A 21052-nucleotide genomic window follows, 5' to 3' on the forward strand; every position below is an offset into this window, starting at 1 on the left:
TTTTCATAACTGCCTGGAATTGAAATCTGCTGAGGGCTCTCCCATCTCTGTGAATCAAAAATTGTCCTCATACTGCCGGGCGGCCTTTCGGAACTAACTAAGGAATTTCTTATAAAGCGCAATCACTCACCCAAAGGTCTCAGGGCGCTTACATGAACATTTACAAAACACAACACTAAAAGCCTAAAAGGAGAGAATAAGGTAGCCGCCGTGAGTCATGGCGACTAACAAGTCCTGAGGGGTAGCCAGTGATCATAAGGCACCAAGTGGAGATTAGACATCAAAAAGAAAGGTCTTAAGACATTTTCTGAAATGTTGCAGTGTGGTGAACTGTTTAAGATGAAGAGGGATTGTGTTCCAGTTCTTAGGGCCCAGGCCCCAAAACTTGCTTCACCCAATTTCTTGAGGAGGGTACGTGGTTGTGCCAATAACAGAAGACAGTTTGAGCGTAGCATACGCTTAGGAAGCGCTATCTGGAGCCTAGTTTTTAGATAATCCGGGGCTTTGCCTGAGAGACATTTAAAAACTATTACTAATCCTGTGAATTTAAGCCGCTGCTCAATAGAGAGCCAGTGTAACTTTTTTCCATGCTCTGTAATGTGAGTCTGGCGAGTTAGGCCACATACAACTCGAACAGCTCCATTCTGTATAGTTTGGAGACTCCTAATGTTTATTTTAGAAGTGCCTATTAGGAGGCTATTGCAGTAGTCCAACTTGGTATTAACTATAGCTGCTGTAATGGATGCTCTATTGGCTTCAGACAGATATGGTCTTATTTGCCATAGGAGATGTGTAAAGAAGCTGCATGATGACTTGAGGTAAGATACATGCTTCTGAAATGTAAGATGGGTATCAAAGTAAACTCCCAGCGTTTTTACGTAATCTGATACATGAATGTTGTAACTGCCAATTACGAAAGCTGTGTAATCTGGGTCCATGTTTTTATAACTAAACGGTGTACTGATAACCAGCAACTGTTTTTTTATCATTCAGTGCAAGAGAATTAAGAGTCATCCATTTTTGAATGGTATCATAGATTTCATTTACCGTAGCCAAATCATCCTTGTAGACCCCAGATAGTTTAATCACTATCTGCGTGTCGCCGGTGTAATTAGCAAATTGTATGCCCATTGATTTTAGCAGATCACATAGGCATTTGATGTAGATATTAAAAAGTAATGGGGATAAACAAGATCCCTGAGGGACACCACATGTCACTGGAATTTTTAGAGATTTAAAAGATCCCATCACGACACACGCATTCCTGGGGCCCAGGAAAGATTTTAGCCAGGGTACTGCTTCGGGAGAGCATAGGCCGTTTTTTTGTAGTCTTTCAGCTAGCAATTCGTGGTCGAACGCAGAGGAGAGATCCAGCAGGAGCAATAGAGCAGAATTGCCCTCCTCAAGTATTTCTGTTATATTGGCCTTAAGGTCTACTAGCGCCGTCTCCGTTCCATGATTGGCTCTAAAACCGGACTGTTCCCTGGCAAGAATATTATTTTCGACAAATTTCTCCAGCTGTATATAAGCTATTTTGTCCAATATTTTAAGTATAAAGGGAACATTTGTGATGGGACGATAATTCTCAGGTAGCAGAGGATCAAGATTATCCTTTTTAAGTAGAGGGGTGATCCAAGCCTCCTTTATGCTAATGAAAACAACAGCTTCCTGAAAAGAGAGATTGACGAGTTCTGTTACCCATGGGGTGAGGGTGTTAGCGAATTCCTTAAAGAGTGTAGTGGGAAAGATATCTCCTTTGCATGATGTAGGTTTAAGGCCTTCAATAATCGCAAGGACCTCCGACTCTGTCATGCTAGTAAAGGAAAAAGGTTTTATACCATGATGCAACGGTTCTGGAAGAGAGGGTAGTGATGATTCAGTTAAGCACTGAGATTCTATTTTATCCCTAATACGTCCTTGATGGAGTTCGGTTTTATGAGTAAAACTATCAAGTATGTTTTGGCACCATTCATTGTTTATAGTGAGCCTATGTTCAGTATTGGGGTTTTTGAGTTCATTGAGGACTGTAAAGAGTTCTTTGTGTTTTATTGCAGCTTTTTCAATTCTGTCATTAAGAGACAGTTGGGCGGAGGGGGACGGGTGGTTACACCACTGGCATTCACATCTCCGTTTATTTTTCCTGGCAGAGATTATATCGGGGGTAAGCTGAAGTTTGTGTCGGAGAGGGGCAAGGATATCAAAGGACTTGTTGGTTGCGTTTCTAAAGGCAATGGTAAAGTCTTCCAAAGTATAGTAGTTTTAAATGTGTCAGCTGTAATATTTTTTACATTACGTGATTCAGTTATAGTACTAGTTTTTATATCTGGGTGGGGTTAAATTTGAATGCTAGTGCAAAGTGCACCAGGAGGTGGTCGGACCATGGGCATGGATCTATATTAGCTACACTAGGTGTAATATTCCTAGTAAGAATCCAATCAAGAGTGCTTCTGGCTTTGTGGGTTGGTTTATCCACTGACTGTACAAATCCGATGGAGGAGGGTGTTTGAAGAAAGGAATGTAGTTCTCTGTCTTGAAGGTTATTTTCCCATAGGTTAAAATCTCCTAAAATGACAACCGCAGTATTAATTTTACATATACTTCCTATGAGAGCTAACAGTTGTTCCTCAAAAAGACGAGTTTCTCTTGGGGGTCTGTAAATAATTATTAGGCTTAGGGAGTAAGTTGTGTCCGTATTAAGTTTAAGTTGAATTGCTTCGCATGATTCAAGTTGAGGGGAAGATGATATATAGAAGTCTTAAAAGGATTTAAAAATAATGACAACCCCGCCTCCACGTCCGGACTTGCGGTCAGCATGTAAGCACTTATATCCTGCTGGAGTAGCAAGAGCTATTGCATGCAAAGCAGTATCATGAAGTCATGTCTCGGTTAGGACGAGAAGGTCATAGTTATTATCTATGATGTTGTCAGCAATCTCAGTTGCGTGTAGTACCATGGAACGTGTGTTCAAGAGACCGCATTTGAGAGTATTGTCATTTGTATGAGTTAGGGGGTGTTGTATATTTACACTTTTTGGTGTATGTTTCCCTTGTGGTGTGACTGTGTTGGCGCAGTCAGTTGGATCAGTAGTGTGCTGCTCAAGTGTTGTACAAGAGAGAGTATGATCGCTTACTCCACAAGGTATGGTGTGAGAGGAGTTTTCCTTTTTAAAAGAGCAATTGGCTTCCGCCTGTAGCCGGAATCTACGATTCCTTTGAATCATAGATACGAGTTCTATTTGAGTGTGGTCTTTTACAGGCATGACTAATGCCTGATCTAATTACAAGTGACTATTATCACACAAAGGGTAGAGAAAAACAGGGAGATTGCTATGCTATGCACTCACCTTTAGCGAACCGGAGCAAATCGGCCCCTACGCGCCTGACGTGAAGTTAAATACACGTCAGAACTACAAAGGAGATGGGAATTGTAATTCTTTGCAGTTTCCTCTCTGAACACGAGTGGAGGCTGCTAACGCCCTTAACAAAGATTCTAAAAATGCTTTCACGGCGAAAGGCACAGGAAGCAGAACAAGTTACAAATTACTAACTTATTTCGAATTCACATCGAGTTTCCAAAGCACAATTAATTTACTCAATTCCTATATTTGCTCAAATAAGCAGGTAAAAGGTTTTTTTTAAAACAGGTAAAAACGAAGTAAAATAGCAGCACTTCTCTTCAACCTAACCGATAAAAATTAAGACAATCTATGGAAACTGCTTTGAGATGCATATTGGGCAGCTATAATCATATATGCAATATAGATTAATGAGCCTACCTTTCCCTTGCTGGTCTGTCTTGGATTTTCTTAGTAAGATTGACAAACTTGTCTTGCCCATGTGGACATCTACCATGGCTAGCCCGTCCCCTGCTGTAGTACTTTTAGCTATCGGTTCGCTAACCCTAAATGCCCCGAAGTATGCCAGCACAATTGCAGCTTTAAACTGTTTTTTCTCATACTTGGTGCAACATATGCCATCTGTATACCCAGTACTACTCTGAGCTTGTTAAAGTTCAGCAGGCGACTCATATCCCTTTTGTTACCTTCAAACCTGGCCCAACCTTTCAAAGCATACTTTATTATTGCGCTGTGTGTTGGGTTAGTTTCACAAAATATGCCACTGCTGTAAGGTGCAATACTGCCCAAGATTTCTTCTTGTGTTGCTTGAAAGCCCAATAAAAAAAAAACGATGCACATATTTTTCCTTTATTTCTTTGGTGTTGTCCACCTTAGCTATTTCTTTAAAGGTTGTTTTTGAGGTTAAGGCGTTGTTGGCCAGCTCCTTCAGCACCCTTTTTGGCGCCCCTGCTAAATTTACATTAGCTCCAACATTTGTGGCACTATTCCCCTGGTGTCTGCAGGACTACCTTTTCACGTGCCTTCGCCAACCAGCGTGGCATGGTTAACAGTCCTTATTCGTCGTTCAGGACCCCCAGCCCCTCAAGACCTCTGCCAGTGCTGACATCGGAGGCTCTGCGTCCAGTTTGAGACACCTGAATGATTCCCACTGTAAATGAGAGAGCATCAGCAATGTAATTTTCTTTGCCAGCAATATGTTTTGCTTTCACCTCAATATTGTATTCCAATGCCTTTTTTGACACTGCCCTGAGTACTTCCAGCACCTTCTGGCATGATGTAGATCTTCTATTAATAATGTGCACCACTGCCATATTGTCGGACCATACTGCCAGTTCTTTATCTCTTAAATATCTTCCCAATAGGCACATGGCAATCCAGATGGGAAAGATTTCCAGAAACGTAATGTTTCTGGTTCAACCGTTTGTTTGCCATGCCTGAGGTCAGGGGCCTGCCCACCACTTCCTGTCCAAAATTGCCCCGAAACCTTTTCTGCCTGCCACATCTGTGAATAGCACGCTTGTCTTCTTGATTTAAAGTGTGCAGCATATCACAGACCAATTGAAATTCCTTAGGAAGCCTTCCCACATAGCCAGGTCTTTCCTGACATTCTGTCCTAACCTTATATGGCACTGTCTGTTACCACTCCCTTGGTTTTTAACTCAATGCTCCTTGAAAATGCTCTCCCTTGAGGTACTACTTTGGCTGCAAAATTTAGCTTGCAAAATTTAAGACTGTAGCTCTTTCACTGTTCCTTTTCCCCTGCCCGACAATGCAGTTATATAAGTCCTCAACCTTTTCTTTAGGGATCTGGCATTCCCCTTTGATAAGAGTCAATTTCTATCCCTAGGTTTTGTTGGCCCAGCAGTCTTCTGCTGCGCAAGAGGTATGCCCCAGTCTTCTGTTATCTCTTTAAATTTTTACATATCTCAGACCCTTCTGGGCCTATGAACAAAATGTAATCCAAGTAATGGACAACCAACATTTCCGGTACGGTTTTCGGACATGCGCATTGCAGAAAACAACTCACTTTCTCAAAGAAAGCGCATGATATTGCGCAGCTCATCGGTAGACATCCACTGTGAAAAACGTGAGGGTATCCCCACTCCTACTCCCCCCTGGATCCTCTTCTCAGGTGGCAAGGGTAAGGCCATTCCTTTTGGATCTTGACCCAGGGGGTGGAGAAGCGAGGGAGGATCACCTGGGAGGAGGGTCCTTGGGGATTGGGAGTGGGGTACCCACAGGCGAGACATGGTATCCCCCTTTTCCCTCTGAAAATGAACCTAACCCTCCCCTGGTCTTTATGGGCTACTGCAAGAAATCTCCCGTCATTTCCCCACACTTGGTCTATTACAGTACTGGGACGAGGAAGAAGCGACTGAGTACTGAACACCAATGGGTATTTTCACCACTTGAAGAACAACACTGTGCAAGAGTACTGTTGGGGAAGTCGCGCATGTCCCACAAATAGGTTGCCTAAAGTTCAGGCAATTGAAATGACTGGCCCACACCTGTGGACCCTTAATAGTCCTATGGAGTATAAGAGGTGGGGCTGCATAATAGGGAGAGAGATCTGTGTGAGAGCTGAAAGAAGACAGGAACTAGAACGGGTTGGAAATAAGAGAAGGAGAATCTGTCATGTATTGCAGCAGCAGCTGTGAGCAATCTGAAGCATAGGAGGCGTGGTAGCAGTGAGGGCTGTGGCATACAGAGCAAGCTGTTTGGAGCAGAGCGCGTCGGTAATGAGGATTCTTGGAAGCTTGAATCCTACCCCGTGAGTGGCCGAGAAGCTTGTACTCCGTGTGGCAGAGGTCGTGCAGCGGAAAGCAGCAAAGTCTGAAACTGTGATGGAAAGTGCCTATCGGTTCCGACACAGAGTGCAGAGGGTCGAAGGGGCAGTCTGAAACCCTGGTGGGAAGCCAGAAGCAGCAGCAGTTTGCATCGAGGTTCGCCAAGCAACCCAGCAACTTCAAAGAGGCCGGTGAGTTTCTTTGAGCCCCGAAATCCCAGACCACTATGCACGCGAACACCGAATAGTAACACTGCAGTATGGTTAAAGCGATTCCCATTGTCTGAACCGACACGTGAGCTGAAACTAAGTAGCAGACCATTGCGCTAGCGTTTACTTCACACAGCACTTGAAAGACAAGCTGCATGTGAAAATTTCCAGGACTAGGAAACAGAGTCTTTGTATTCCTCGTCAATGAAAGTGTTATTTAGCTAAGTGAAAGGAACGACAGAAAACGCTCTTTACAAAAACCAGAAGACTGATCATAATATTGAACACCAAACTAAATGAAACCCTTGTGAGCAAAACTATGAGCCGATGAAAGTTAAAGGGAAAGTGCCCATTTAAAGTGAACACACGAAATTAGAGTGCAAGTGTGAAAGACCATGACAGAAAGGTGAGCGATAAATAAGACCACCACAAAGTGAACTTTATGAATGAATACTGTGCGGCAAGGCCAAAGACAGGCAGAGGAGGTGTGACACATTGTGGCAAAGCCAAGAGGCAAATTAGGAAAAGCCAAGAGAGGGTGAACCTGCACATAAAGCCAAGAAGGAGAAGCTAAGTGATGGTGAATCTGTGCACAGAGACACATACAGAAGAACATATGTGGGCTGAAGAGCCAAGGTTTCCCAGTTGCGCGACCTGTGATGGATGGACCGTGCGGTCTGACAACTGCGCCTAGACCAGGGAACACTCAATTGTGAAAGCCAAAGACATTGTGAAACAAAACAAGAAGAAGCACTTTAAGTGAACTGTTAATGAAATCCAGAAGGAGCGTCAAGTTGACCTTAGATGGTGTTGAACTTTGAAAGACTGAAACCAAGTATAAGTTGATATGTTGGAGTCTTGGAGAAGGGAACCCCAGCTTGATGAACTGCAATATAGTCTTGAGGACGGAGCCCCCAAGACCCTGCTCTTGGGTACTGTGTTGCATTGACACTGGGCAGGGAACCCCAAAGATTTGTGGAACTGTATGAACTTGGGAAAAGTAACCTTGAGACTTCTGTGTTGTTTTCTTGAACTTGGGGAAAGGGAGTTGAAAGGGAAGCTAGGAGCTGGAAGAACTGGTTCCATCATTAACTGCATTTTATTGACTTAGCCCTTATTGTGGAATAAGTTATTTGAATGAATTCATGAACCTATGGTGAATGCATACATGTTTATTAGTGAGTATGGTGCGTTAATATCATCTGCTAGTTTCATTTCAGTGTGTGTAGAAGGCTTACAATTTATTTGTATTTGTTTCTTAAGCGCCAAAAGACCACAGGCATCAGGGCCCTACACATACACAAAGACCAAGGAAGAGAAAAGATGGGACAAACTGGGCAGAATGATTCAGTAGAGGTCTGGCACAAGTCAGTAAAGGCTATTCAAATAGAAACGTTTTTAGTTGTTTCCTAAAGTTTGGGTACCACGTTACCAGGCATAGTTCTAATGGTAGCGATTTCCATTGTAAAGTAGTTAGAACATAAAAGAACAGCCCACACCTCTGGCTCTTTTAGATCTGGGAATGGACAGTAAACCGCCTGAAACAGAGCGAAGACGGCGCTGAGGAATGTAGAGTTTTATTTTGTCGTTGAGAAAAACAGGGGCGGTACCAAAAAAAGACCAGTGGGCCACTGAGAGTGCCTTGAAACACACTCTTGCAGCCACACTCATCCAGTGAAGTCTGTTAGGGAGAATTCTCTTTTTAGGCTGAATTTCCTAACCTAGTGAGTCCCCCAGCGGCTTTGCTGGATTTCTGGAGTTTGTTTTTTTTCTCCTGCCAAGAGTGAGTCTCTTTTCCTCACACTCTTGGACATGATTTGAGGGGTTCCTTTGACTGTTAATGTGTTTTATGGGCTATGGGGCCTCTTACCCCATAGAGTCTCATGTGTTTCTACTATGTGTGTTACACAGCACCATCAGTGCAGTGACACAGGGGTGTCATAGTGACCCCCCACCATAGACTCCATACCCTGAGACTGACTACTGTTTCCCAGGGCATGTTAAGTCACCATTGGCTTTACTAGTCCCAAATTATGAACAGAAACCAGTACAAACCATCGTATTGTGGACGTACTGGTCGGGGCAATTCGATTGCCCCGGGGTCTGTTATTCACGGGGTCACGTCTCTTTCCCCTCCGATCGAGGTTTGGATGGTGGCAGTGGATACTACTTTTTATATTCGACCGCGAATATATCTCTATGGGATTTTCCCATTGTTCGAGGCTACCAACTTTAATTATTTAATTCCTATAGCCTCGAACATACCGCCGGGTTATTTATTTAATATTAATTCACCGGTTGGTATTTTTTGCCAGAACTCGATTCTAAAATGGCGTTTGTGTTCTCTTCTGCAACTCCAACCCAAGTCGAGCCCTTTGTTCCACTTTTTGGCAGGCTTCTCCACAGAAGCCTCCAAAAGTGGTGCCACTCTGTCTGGGTACCACAGGGGTTGTGCGAGGGGGTTTAGGCACCCTGGACGTAATTGTCTTGGCAACTCAAGTCGCACTCTTGTGCGATTGGCCCAAGTGGTGAGCTGGCCGGCTCACCACTTAGCATGTTTGATTGACAGCTAGGCTGAATGAATGGGGGTTTCTTCCATAAAAGCAGGGCTTTTGGGACTGCAACTTCAGAAGTCGCCACAGGATCTAAGAATCCAAAGAGGGAGAAGCTGAGCCGACCTGCAACGACGACACCACCGGTGGAGCCCTGCTGAACCGTCTCACCACTTCCCGACGACAGAGGAGATCTTCTTGCCGGAGAGTCTCTTCCCCTTGAGCTGGTGGGGGCAACCAGTTTGCTTTCCTTTTCGCCTACCAGGACGTCTAGTGGTCGAATTGCCCGTGCCAAGCACCCCGGCAACCGGATAGCCACTTACCACTGAACCGCGAATAAAAGGACCACTCCTTTGAATCGAGAAACTCCGCGGCTGGTTTCTTCCCTGGCAGTACAACGACCCCCTGCTTTCCTCCCCGACGAGATCTTCTCTTCTGCCGGACGAAGCACCAACTCGCAACCGCTGCCAGGAACAACTGCCCCCGCTGGAGTGTTCTCACCATTTCAAGGTACTGTGTCCGCCTGGCCTCCCTTTCTATAGATTGCTACAAGGTGACAGTAAATCTTTAACCTTCTAAACTGGGCTGGCCTCTTGACCATCTAATTGGTCCCTTTCTTTTGGTCCAACTTCTTTCTGAACCTTTTCAAGACTTTTGTGCACTTTTCAACCGTGTGACCTTGGACACATTTCGTTCTGATCCTCTTAAAGTGGATCCGGCTTTCTGAACTCTAACTTCACGGTTTGATTCTGCCTTCCTCTCTTGCTGTGTTCTTTTAAAAGTGTTGGGATCTGTTTCAATTCATGCTCTGCCTTTCTCTCCCTTTTAAACCAAATTATTAGAGTGCCATCTGCGTTAAGCGCTCACCGCTGTCTGAAAATAAGTGGCGCTTTACTTAAGACTTGTCTAATATTCTTTTAAGGGAGTGTATATACTTTAGTAACTGTGTTTTTGAACTTGCTTGAGATTAGTGCCAGTGTGTTTTTTTTAGATGTGTTTTTAAATAAATAATTATATATCTTTTACACCAAAGCTCTGGTCAGTGTTTGCTTGTTCTACTGTGTGTACCTGCCGTATTGTGTATGCTCTATATACTGCCTTAACTCTTCTTGAGAGAAGTCTGACTGCTCAGCCACAGCTACCAGGTAAATCTGGGTGGTGCAGACTGCTACCAATTGGGTTTACTGCTAACTCCTGTAGTCTTAAACTTTTTGCAGTGGTCCCTAAGGGAACTGCACAGGTTTCTGCCTAACAAAGTCCCTTTCTAGCCTGCGTAACACGAACTGCGCTATTTTGTAGTATTTGGAGTCTCTTTAAGCTATTGTTACTTGCTCCAATCAGGAGAGCGTTAAAATAATCAATACGTGGTATAATAATCGCCCTAACCAATGAGGCACGATTTTTCTGAGAGAGAAATGGTTTGACATGCCTTGGCACTTTCAAGTGGTACTGAGCGTTCCCTACGATTACGTCAACCTGGGCATCAGATCTTAACAAGGCATCAATATGAACTCCCAATGTTTTAACTTTGGTCAAGGTATTTATCTGGTTCTTTACAAAAGACAGATGAGAGCAGTCGGGATGCAGCTTTGATCTTGCTTGCGTGGACCCAAAGATAATCAGCTCGGTCTTGGCTGGATTAAAACAGCCAATTTTGGCCCATCCATCGTAAGCTCGATTGAATCAGAGGCGTAATCACCACTCAGCTCCATAATGAGCTGGGTGTTGTCAGCATAGTTGGAAAAATTGACACCGGAGATGGTAAAGAGGTCACAGAGAGTGCCTGACATGTAAATTAAACAAGGTCAGTGACAAGCATGCCCCTTTGTGGAACCCCCAAATTGCATTTGCTATGGCCGTGAAGAGACCTCTCCCCAGCATAAACCTCTTCCTCTTCCTAAATATCTCCCATCTCGAGTTCTCTGCTCATCCACCTCCAACTCCGAGGGTCAGTTGCTTTTCCAAGCAGAGTTGGGGTAAGAGCTCCTTCTTCGGATGGGGCCTCCCTCTGGAACAGCCTTCCTGCCTCCCTCAAACTTGAGCAGAACCACCTTTGGTTCCGGAAGCAACTCAAGACCTTCCTCTTTGCTTCCACTTTCTTTCTTCCTCACCCATGCCGATGACCCGTCTGGTCCATGCACTGGTCACCTGGCCACCCTCTGAACATGGAACCAGGTCCACGCATGTCCAGATGCACCTAACACTACCTCCTGGCTTCCCCAGCACTTGTGTTCTGTATCTGTAACCCTACAGTGCCCTCTCTGTGCTTTAGAGCCACCCGTTGGCTGCACTTTCCTTTAACTGCACTGAGCCACCAGCTGGCTGCACGCGTTTGATTACCTGCACTTCTCCACCCCCCCACACCCATCCGCTGCCCTGCACATGCACAATCTGAATGACACACAGCCTAATAAGATTGTTGTTTTGTCCTTCCTCCGTTTACCCCCCCCCCCCCCCCCTTGTCTTGTCGCACCTAGAAACACTTGTGTACAGGCAAGTTATAAATGATAAGTCTACCAAAATGAGCAGACCAGGTTTGCTCTTTTCTATGAGGTTCAGCATTTGTGTTTGGAGCTCGAGTAGGGCACAGAAGCTGTATTGTTTGGGATGGAAGATATTAGCATTTTCCAAATGTTGTTACAGCCGAGATGTAGCTAATTTGTCAATAACCTTCAGCAGGAAGAGCGAGTTCATAATAGGGTGCAGATTACTTGAATCTTTTAGGCAGGAGCCAGGTTTTTTGGGCAGCGGTGTAACAGTTACATGTTTAATGATGTCTGGTACATTGCCGTGATCGATGGATGAGTTAACAAATCGAGTCAGAAAAGGGGCAAAGATATTGGAGTTTTGAAGATTAGAGAAGAATCTTTCTCCTGGGCAGTGCGTGGGGCGCATAGATTTAAGCACCACAAGCATTTCATCCTTCGAAAAGTGACTGGGGCGCATAGAGTTAAGCACACAAGCATTTCATCCTTCAATATGTATCTGTTAGTTTTTATTTAGGCTAGGCCAGAGTATGGATCGCATTCTTCATGAGACCGAAAATGTTTGTGCGGGCAGTTTCAATTTTTTTTAGCAAAGCCTGGTGCACCATCTTACAGTCCTGGCGCTGTGGACAAGGGCTGCAGTTTGGGTTTTTCAAGGATTCTACAACTGATTCATTGTTTGGAATTATTCTTGGCAGCCTCCATTTCTTGATTGAAAACATTTTGTTTTGCCTCATAAACAAGATCTTTATATGTCTTTTGTAATACAATAAAACCATTATTTTTATACATACCTGTCTAACTTGAATTATTATGCATTATATTGTATTTGTATTTATTGATTTATTAAGCGCCTTACGCCAAAGCGCTGTACAATTGAACAACAGAATACATAAACAAACAATATAACATGTGAAGCAAATACATTATGAATCATTCAACAAAAACAGTGAAAAGAGCAACTAACTGAGTGGGATAGGTAGGGAAGGGGAGAGGGAGGGATGGGAGTGGAGTGGTGAAGAATGGTAGGAGGAGGGAAGGGGGAGGTAGGAGAGGGGGGTAGTTAGGGGAATGAATGAGGGGGGAAATCAGGAGGGGGAGGAGCTTCAGGGAGGGGAATGGAGGAGGAGAGATTTAATGGAAGTGCGGAATGAGGTGAGGGTGGGGGAGGAGCGGATAGCAAGAGGGAGGGGGTATTGTGTTGCTCATTGAGGGTCCATGATCACACTCACACTCTCCTGAGAATAGCCTTGCCTGCTCGCCATGTCTATCTTGATTGGGTTTTGGCTAACCCCTGGGATTTCCCTGTTCACTGTAACAAGGGTGGCCTCCTAAATCCTGTCCACCAGGCCCAGAGTGTCCCCATTGGTAAAAGGAATCATAACGTTTGCATTAATATTAGCTCAAATCCAAATAAATGCAGGGAGAAATTATAACAAACGCGGCCTCACCACACGTGACTTATAACTGAAGAACACTGTCTATCCGATAGCAACGGATAAAGATAGGACACTTGCCTCACTCCATACACACATTTCCAGACACGAGACGCTGTACAAAGCCAATTTCAAAGATATCTCCTTGGCTCATGGCCTAGGAATAAGGGATGGTATTTTCTTTAATTGAAAGGAAAGCAGTCCATGGACCTCTCACCCCCTACTCCGGTCTGGCTCATGGCTTGATGACCTGTCAGTTGCCCAAGGTTGGTCAGTAGAAAGCCAACCAATCAAAATCCCCAATGCTATGCCGCCCAGTATGTATTAGGCCAACCAATGGTCTATTGTAGAAGTTTCTTTTTATTAAGGCCGGATTCATAGATCAATTTAGAGGTGGTCTCAGGAGGAGCCATTAGATTGTTGTTACCCAATCTGAAGTGTAACCCCTACAGAATGTATATGTAGTCAATCCCCGTAATCCGTAGGTTTTGTAAACTGATATTATGTTATGACGACATTGATGACACATTCATAGTAGAAGACCTGTTTTTGATAAGCATGCTGAGAGCGACAGCATTTTGTGCTTGTATGCTGTCCCTGCTATATTTGGATGTTAATAAAGCTGGGTTTTGCCTTTCATGTTGTCCATTTCCATTATTGGGTACAAAAATTGTGGACTCGCAACACGGTACCTGTGCGCTATTTATCACTGTTAGGGGCTAAAAAATAATGAAATCCAAGGGACGGTGTGAGCAGCAGTCCAATCCCGGTCAGCCTGGCCACACGGGTTGATACTATATTAACAATTTTTGTGATGTGGGGGATGGAATTGCGCTAGACACCATTAAGCTAAGAGACAACAATCAAAGTACAGTATTTTAATGGATTGAAGTGAAGAACAGCCGACACGTGTTTCGACACTAGGGTCGTCTTCAAGGCTGAATGGATAAACCACATTCAAGTAACATGAACAGCATTTTAAGTGAATTACAATAAACGATAACATAATGCATCAGCAAATATAGCAATGTGAAATGCAAAATAAAATAACAGAAATGTGAGACAATCACAAAGAAAACATATTACTATAGAAGAAAATATTGCATAATCCAACATGAAAATATGAATGCATAAATAAGGGACATACCATATCCGGTAAGAAGGGTAGGACAGCAGTAATGGATCAATATGGGCACATAGCATAAAGAACAAGAATAGAGAGAATGTACATGAGCATGGTTGTAATCAATACTGTGTCATCTTGAAATGTAGTTGATGCCACACACCGCCGCAAAGCCCCCATGCAAATCACACACCAGTGCAGTGTCGTAAGTGCAGAATGGTAGTGTCAAGACAGAAAAGTAATTCAATTGGTAGTAGTGCCGGTAGCCATCAAAAGAAAAGACATATCGATGGCACCCTAGACAGAAGTTGCACGATCAATACGAATGATGCTAAAGAAAATGGCTAAATCCAGGCACAGCGTCCATTGACGAATCGCCAAATCTAATGAAGTGACCAATACAAGGCAACCCAAAAACACGGTGTCAAATGTACCATGTGGGTCAGTGTAAAGTGATGTAACCAATAAAGATACGCTTACCATAAGGATTTAGAAATGGCCAATAAATATAGGAAAACTGTTGGAACATGACCAAAGGTAAATTAGTAATGGAACCCAGGACATACCTGGAATCAACCGAAAAGAAGAGAATAGTAATCGAAACTTACCACACTGACGATTGATAGGTAAGTACCCGTTGAAGGACGTATTTAAACTGCTTGAATCAATAACAAACGCCAATTGGCTGGGACGAATATATCGCCTGCAAAATTAGCATAACGAATAAGAAATGGGAACATGGAACCATCAGTGGACGGACACGGGCAAAAGGGAAAAATACTCACTCGGTAAATCGAGTATGGAACAAATAGAATGAGACAAATCCAGCGAATGCTTGCCTGGGTCGCTCTAAAGTACTAATGGCCGCCGTGTACGTCACGGAAGTGACGACGGCGAAGGCATAAACGAATTGCGTTGCATGAGTGACGTGGATTGTCAACACAGTGACGTCGGCAGAACTGGAATTCAATTAGGTCGCAAAGATGACGTATAATGTCAACAAATAACCGAGGTACTGAGTGCGTGATCACGATCGCCGCATTCGTATAAACACGTGACTCATAATTAGATACTATTCATTAATCACACAGATATTCAATAACTCATACAAAGTTAAAGTCTATAAACGCATCGGGGTTGAATGGAAATCAATGTCAGAAAATATAGAACACAAGAAAATTCAACGCGGTTACCGCGTTTTTATCATAAATGACTGGAAATCGGATACAATTCATTATTGGTACAGATAATCAATTACTGACAGATAAGAGAAACAATCCAATGTCGACAGAGTTTTGTTGAATAATTCAACCAAGTGGGTTGGCACTAATTGCAAAAGAGTGCTGGCAAGTGAAGAAGCACGGAGGAATTGCAACAGTGATATCTGGCCGCATCAACACATGTGGCTTAGTGGAGGTGATAAAACACCTAATTATTGCCAGTAGCTAAGGATTAATTGATAAGCAAATTGATACAATTAAGCAGCAGTACATGCAGATTAGCATTCCAATACAGGCCGGATTCATAGAAAAACATGCATCTCGTGGTCAGAGTTTAATCCACGAGTGGTGCATCGCAGTAGACAGATGAGTTTGGCTTCCATCTGCAGCAATTTCAATTGAAGATTCCCGCCCCTTTTCCCCTTATGCGCTGTCATTAGTCCAATGAAGCGCAGATCAGAGGTTGAATCCAATTGATGTTCTGCTTGCCAGTGAACTGCTAAAGGGGATTTAGGTTCACACACCCGGAGACTGGTCAAGTGTTCTCTAATACAGATTCTGAGTTGACGTATAGTACTACCCACGTAAAGTTTGCCACAAACACATACGATGGCATACACCACGTGGGTTGTCCATTTCCATTATTGAGCTCGGGTTTTTCTGGCTCCTGATCCTCTGTGGAAATCGGGGTTTCCTAGGCCATCTTAACACCTTCATGCTCCTGCTCCACTGATCCGGTTTCTAACCAGTAACAAAGTCTTTGGGACATTGCAAACATCATTTCTGCACAAGACCATCTTGCTCAAACTCAGGAAGTGAGTGCCCAGAAAGCACTTTAAATGTAACAAAGGAAAAGTTTATATGCATGCATTCAATCTGCTATTAGACGATACAGCACCCAATCACAATCATCTTTAAACTGTTTGATGGGGTCTATCCATTTAGCAACTTTTTATAGACTTTTTGGCAGCACTATCAACAAAGGCTGCGTTGATGAACAATTCTTAAAGTAGGAACAACATTAAACTCAGGTTCCCCAAGGGGGAAAATGTCATCTGAATTGTGTTAGGAATATGAACTCCTACTCTTCGTCGTAAGGAGCATACAAACCCCAAATAAGGCAGAGATTCCCATTCATCCTACCTCTCCTAAAAGGGTCTTCTCAATTCTTCCTTTCACAAGCCGCCCAAAATCTGCATCATCATCCTTCTCTAGATTTGCTGTGATGATAGGTGTGCTGCAACAAAAGAAGAATAGCAGGTATTAGCTTGAGTTTGCAGCATCTGGCACTTCTCACACAGCTCAATGAGTGGTGTCAGCATTGATCTCCCCTTACGCTACTTAGCAGCCCCAACTGCAAGAAAAGTGCATCGTGAGCCTGCAGATGAGGACTTAAAGCTGAGAACAGGCCTATCGGTGGTGTCATAGGAACACTGACCTAGCTGAGGAGTTTAGCATTGAAGCCCGAAAGCTAAGCATAACACAGAATTAAGCCATCCTTCCATGGTCCTTTCAATGACCAGGCCTTGTATGTAGGCTGCATCCCATGTGAGCAACCACTAGACCTTTCCTGAAGCCTACTCCATTGTTTCTGCACAATGAAGGTTTGCCTGTAGGTTCCTTCCGTGTCCTAGCAATGAACTTAGCTTCCAAAGAGGCTGCTACCAAGTCTTAGCAAGGACTAAGCCTTGCCTGGAAGATCTTACCCAGCATCAGCAACATAGACGCTTTTCCTGGAGGCCGATTCCCTGTCCACAATAAAGGGCCTAGCCTGAATAATGCTTTTCTGCCATACCACTGCTGAACCTTATACCCAAGTACTACACTGGAAAAACACCATGTAAAGAAGGTCTCATTCAAACAGAATAGGTTGGTTCACTTTTTACATAAAGGTCTACCATCCATCCACTATTCCTCCTCTTTCCCTCTGGTTTAGGTGGCTACTTTGCGGAACACATACTGGCAAAAAAGGTACAATAATGACACCGTCCTCTTTTTTAAAAATGTTTTAAACGTTTTTTTTTTTTCATTTCAACATACAACAAATATAACCAGTGACCTTACAGTATGCATGCTTCTCACAGTCACAATGGTCAATGCAATACTTGAAAGGCCTTCCAAACAATGAAAGCAAAAACAACCAAAGGAAACTTACAATGACTCCTGCTTGTACAGTTCCGGTCCTACATCCCCTTAATCCTTCAAGGGTGGCATGTCTTTATGTCCCAGGTGCACTTATATGTATAAAGTAAATCTCCAAGATCATACACCGGCCGTTATTAATCTACGTTGGTATTTCGTCCGAAGGGGCAAACATTGCCTGCGTCAAAGGAATTCCATGAATTCACATCGTCGCTCACCTCTTTCATTCCTCTATACACTGCTCTGTGCCAGACAGAGGTTTTTACAATCACCCATCTATGCAAGTTCCTCCACCATGCTTCAACACTGGGTCCCTCTAGACTTCCAGGACATTGCGATCCTGCATTTCGCAAGCACACATATCAAGACTTTCACCTTGGTAAAGTGTGTTGCATGTTTCTTCCCCCGCGGGACCTTCCCCAATAGGCAGGCCTCTGGAGGCCAGGCATGCATCTCAATTCCTCCCTTAGCCTCTTTATCTGCAACTTCGCACCAGAAACTTCAAACCACTGGGCAGGTCCAGAACATGTGCATAATGTCTACCTTATCTTCCACACATCTAGGGTAATCCCGCTGACCCATCCCATGGGCCTGGGATATTTTGTGCGGGGTCATATGTGCCCTGTTGGTGACGTACAGTTGCGATAACTTAAATCAGGCATGTCTACCTTTAGTGACATATTTTTAAAGCTACACATATCACCTTAAAATGAAGTGTGGTAAGGATACCCTGTATCATAACATTTTCTTTTGTACCTTTGTGGTTGAAATTACAATGTGTCCAGGGTGGGCTGGTGGCCGCTGATATTGCTCTACCATGTTTTTGGCTTTACGCTAGCTCTTATGCATTTGACTGCATAATGCCATAAGGAGTACCATATACTCTAAAATGGCAGTGCCACAAGACTTTCCTCTGACCTTTGGCCATTTGTACTTTGACCTTCTTCCTGCACTCTCAGAGGCAGAATTGCCATATAAACAAAAAAGCCCTTTTCCAGGCAAAGCGGTGGTCTGTGTGGCCAGATGTGGGGTATAATTCTATCTGGACCCAGTCCACATCCGAGCCACAAAATGTCTCTGTTGATGGGCAGAATGTGTGGCTAGAGGCTGTCCATGATTGGACAGCCCGTGCCAGTTTGAATGGTACAGATCCTTACCATTGGTGCACCTGGTGGCAACTCTTTTGCAAATCCTGGAAAAAAGGATGATTATACAGCCATTCGACAGATCATCATTGGAGCAAAGACCCGTGTGAATAAGTGCAGCCTGCTGAAGACCAGAGGACGACCGTTGCAGCTGACCAGCATTGCCTCCAGTAAAGTCCTTGCTGAGCTCAAGAAGGCCTTTGTCAGTGTTCCAACCCCTGGGCTGGTGGGAACAACCTCTCGATCCCTGTTACAAGGATTGATGCCTGCTGAACCTTTTAAAGTGTTCCTGGACCAAATGGTGGACTGACCAGCTCTCTCCTGGGCTACCTCGCTGCAGCCGATGCCGTTCCGATTGCATCCTTGGAACCTTGTTGGTTCTCAGCTTGTTTAAGACGAAAGCGGTTCATGAAGATTTAGCATTCCTGAACGAAGAGAAGCTGTGAAGGGCTCCTTTGTTAGCAACACAAGGATCACCTGTCACCGCCTGATTGTTGCGACTTCTGTTGCAAACAGTCTTCATTGTGTCCTGCAGGGCTCTTGAGGTCGTATGTCCTGTGGCAATCTATCATGCCAAGGGTATCTAGCTGTCCAGTTTTCGGAAACCGTATCACCAGATCGTGGAACCACAGACTAACTGGACCCAATCCAGACAAAAAAAGTGACTGGCACCCACGGCCCCTGGACTTCCCTCGAGTGAACATAGCACACAAGTAGGAGGTCCCAGTGGATTGAAGAACCCCTCATGTGGTTGCTGAAGAAATCGGAGTAAGACGGGTGAGTTTGCATGGCTATTCCTACCCCACTTTCTCTATAGTGGTGGGATTGGGAGAGAAACCTGTCAGAACTTTACTTACCTTTTATGTCATCTTTTGGAAAAGTTACTCTAAACCGTTGGCTTTGCCAACTCCTGTTCACAAGCCAATAGTAAACCGCCTGCTAAGTATATTTTGTGGAACCTGTGACCTTTGAGCATTAGGTCTCAATTCTTAGCAGGGCTGGACTTATTAATGTCTAGGAACCTTGTCTTGTTTTTGTTTTGTATTCTCTCAAACTGACTCACCTGTCTAAACTAGTTTTGAAAGACTGTTCTACTTTTCACACTTACTTTACCGTAAACAGTTATTTACAGTATTGATCTTAAATCTACCAACTATTGCATAACTGTTTCTGGAGGTAAAGTGTTGGTGTTCTTTGAGACAAACCCTCTCCCCGCCCCCAATGGTGAATGTATACGATTGTAGTTGTGGGATGATACTTATCTGAGGTTATCATTGCTTGCAGTGTATCTTCATGCTCACTCTGCCGCACATGATCCCCCAATCTGCCGCACATGATCCCCCAACCTGCCCCACACGCTCATCACCTCCAGCCAGACCAGCAAACACATTACAGACACAGCCTTAGCACCACTCATACCACCCCTTCCCTCCCCACACGCACATTCCTCCAATCTCCTAATTACACTACAACCGTCATCACACAGGAACTCAACAAAATTGCCCCCTTCAAATCACAATAGCCTTGCAGCCACCACCATAAATCATAGTTCAACAGTTCCCTCATCTCTATGAAACAGGAGGCCAGGTGCCTAGAAAGAGCCAGGAAAAAGAACCTAGCCCCATCACCGGATCACCACTCAAACTCTGCCGTAACAAATACAAACCAGCCATACCCAATTCCAAAGCCAACCATTAATCTCTCTCCAAACCATCCTCCCCAACATCCACACTGCCATCCATTGCAGTAGGAAACTCCCTCATGGACTACATCAACTCAAAAAGGGCTCCCCTCTTCTCTCCCACACCCACACCCCTGCACCCAATCAATCCAACAAATGGGACACCTTCCAGCCCATGATATGATATATATATGATATGGCATTTATAACGCACATATACACAAGTGTTCCAAGGTGTAACAAGGCAAGGGAGGGGAAACGGAGAGGACAAAAACAGCGATTTTACTAGGCCTAGTGACATTGAGACCGCACATGTGCAGGGGAGAGGGGATGGGAGAAGTGCATGGGGTTTGGGGGCGGGGGATGGGCAAGTGCCAGACACAGGATCAACAAACAAGTAGTGCAGCCAACAGGTGGCAAGTGCGATTGTTAAAAGTGCAGGCAATAGGTGTCAATAGTGCAGGTAAGGGGACTGTAGGGTTGCAGATACAGACCAGAAGTGCAGGGGATGCCAGGAGGCAGTGCTGGAGGGCAACTGGGTGGGCAGGGACCTGTGCCCGAGTTCAGAAGGAAGATAAGTGACCAGTGGAGTATCAGACAAGAGATCATAAGGGGAGAGGAAGAGAGAAGGCAGAAGCAAAGAGGAAGGTCTTGAGGTGCTTCAGGTACCAGAGCTGGTTCTGCTCATGTTTCAGAGAGGCAGGGAGGATGTTACAAGGGTAGGTGCCAGCCGAAGAAAGATCTGCCCGCAACTTGTTGCCTGGAGAAGCGACTGACCCTCAAGGAGTTGGAGGTGCAAGGAGCTTGAGTTGGAAGATATTTAGGAAGAAAGAGTTGGAGGTATTGCGGTCCCAGGCCCCAGAAGTCCTTGTAGACAATGCAGAGGGTCTTGAACCTGATCCTTGCTGCCACTG

General features: G+C 44.4%; 1 protein-coding gene across 1 annotated transcript in view; it reads right to left on the reverse strand.

Annotated features, from left to right (window-relative positions):
* POLR3A (RNA polymerase III subunit A) overlaps window positions 1-21052 on the reverse strand; it is a 1042059-nt gene that overhangs the window by 262540 nt on the left and 758467 nt on the right. Inside the window, exon 25 of the mRNA XM_069611006.1 lies at window positions 16314-16407. Coding sequence (XP_069467107.1) covers window positions 16314-16407 — 94 coding nt within the window. The remainder of the gene's footprint in view (window positions 1-16313; window positions 16408-21052) is intronic.

Source organism: Ambystoma mexicanum, chromosome 8, assembly GCF_040938575.1.
Source record: "Ambystoma mexicanum isolate Mex_15411 chromosome 8, UKY_AmexF1_1, whole genome shotgun sequence".
Taxonomy (NCBI): Eukaryota; Metazoa; Chordata; class Amphibia; order Caudata; family Ambystomatidae; genus Ambystoma; species Ambystoma mexicanum.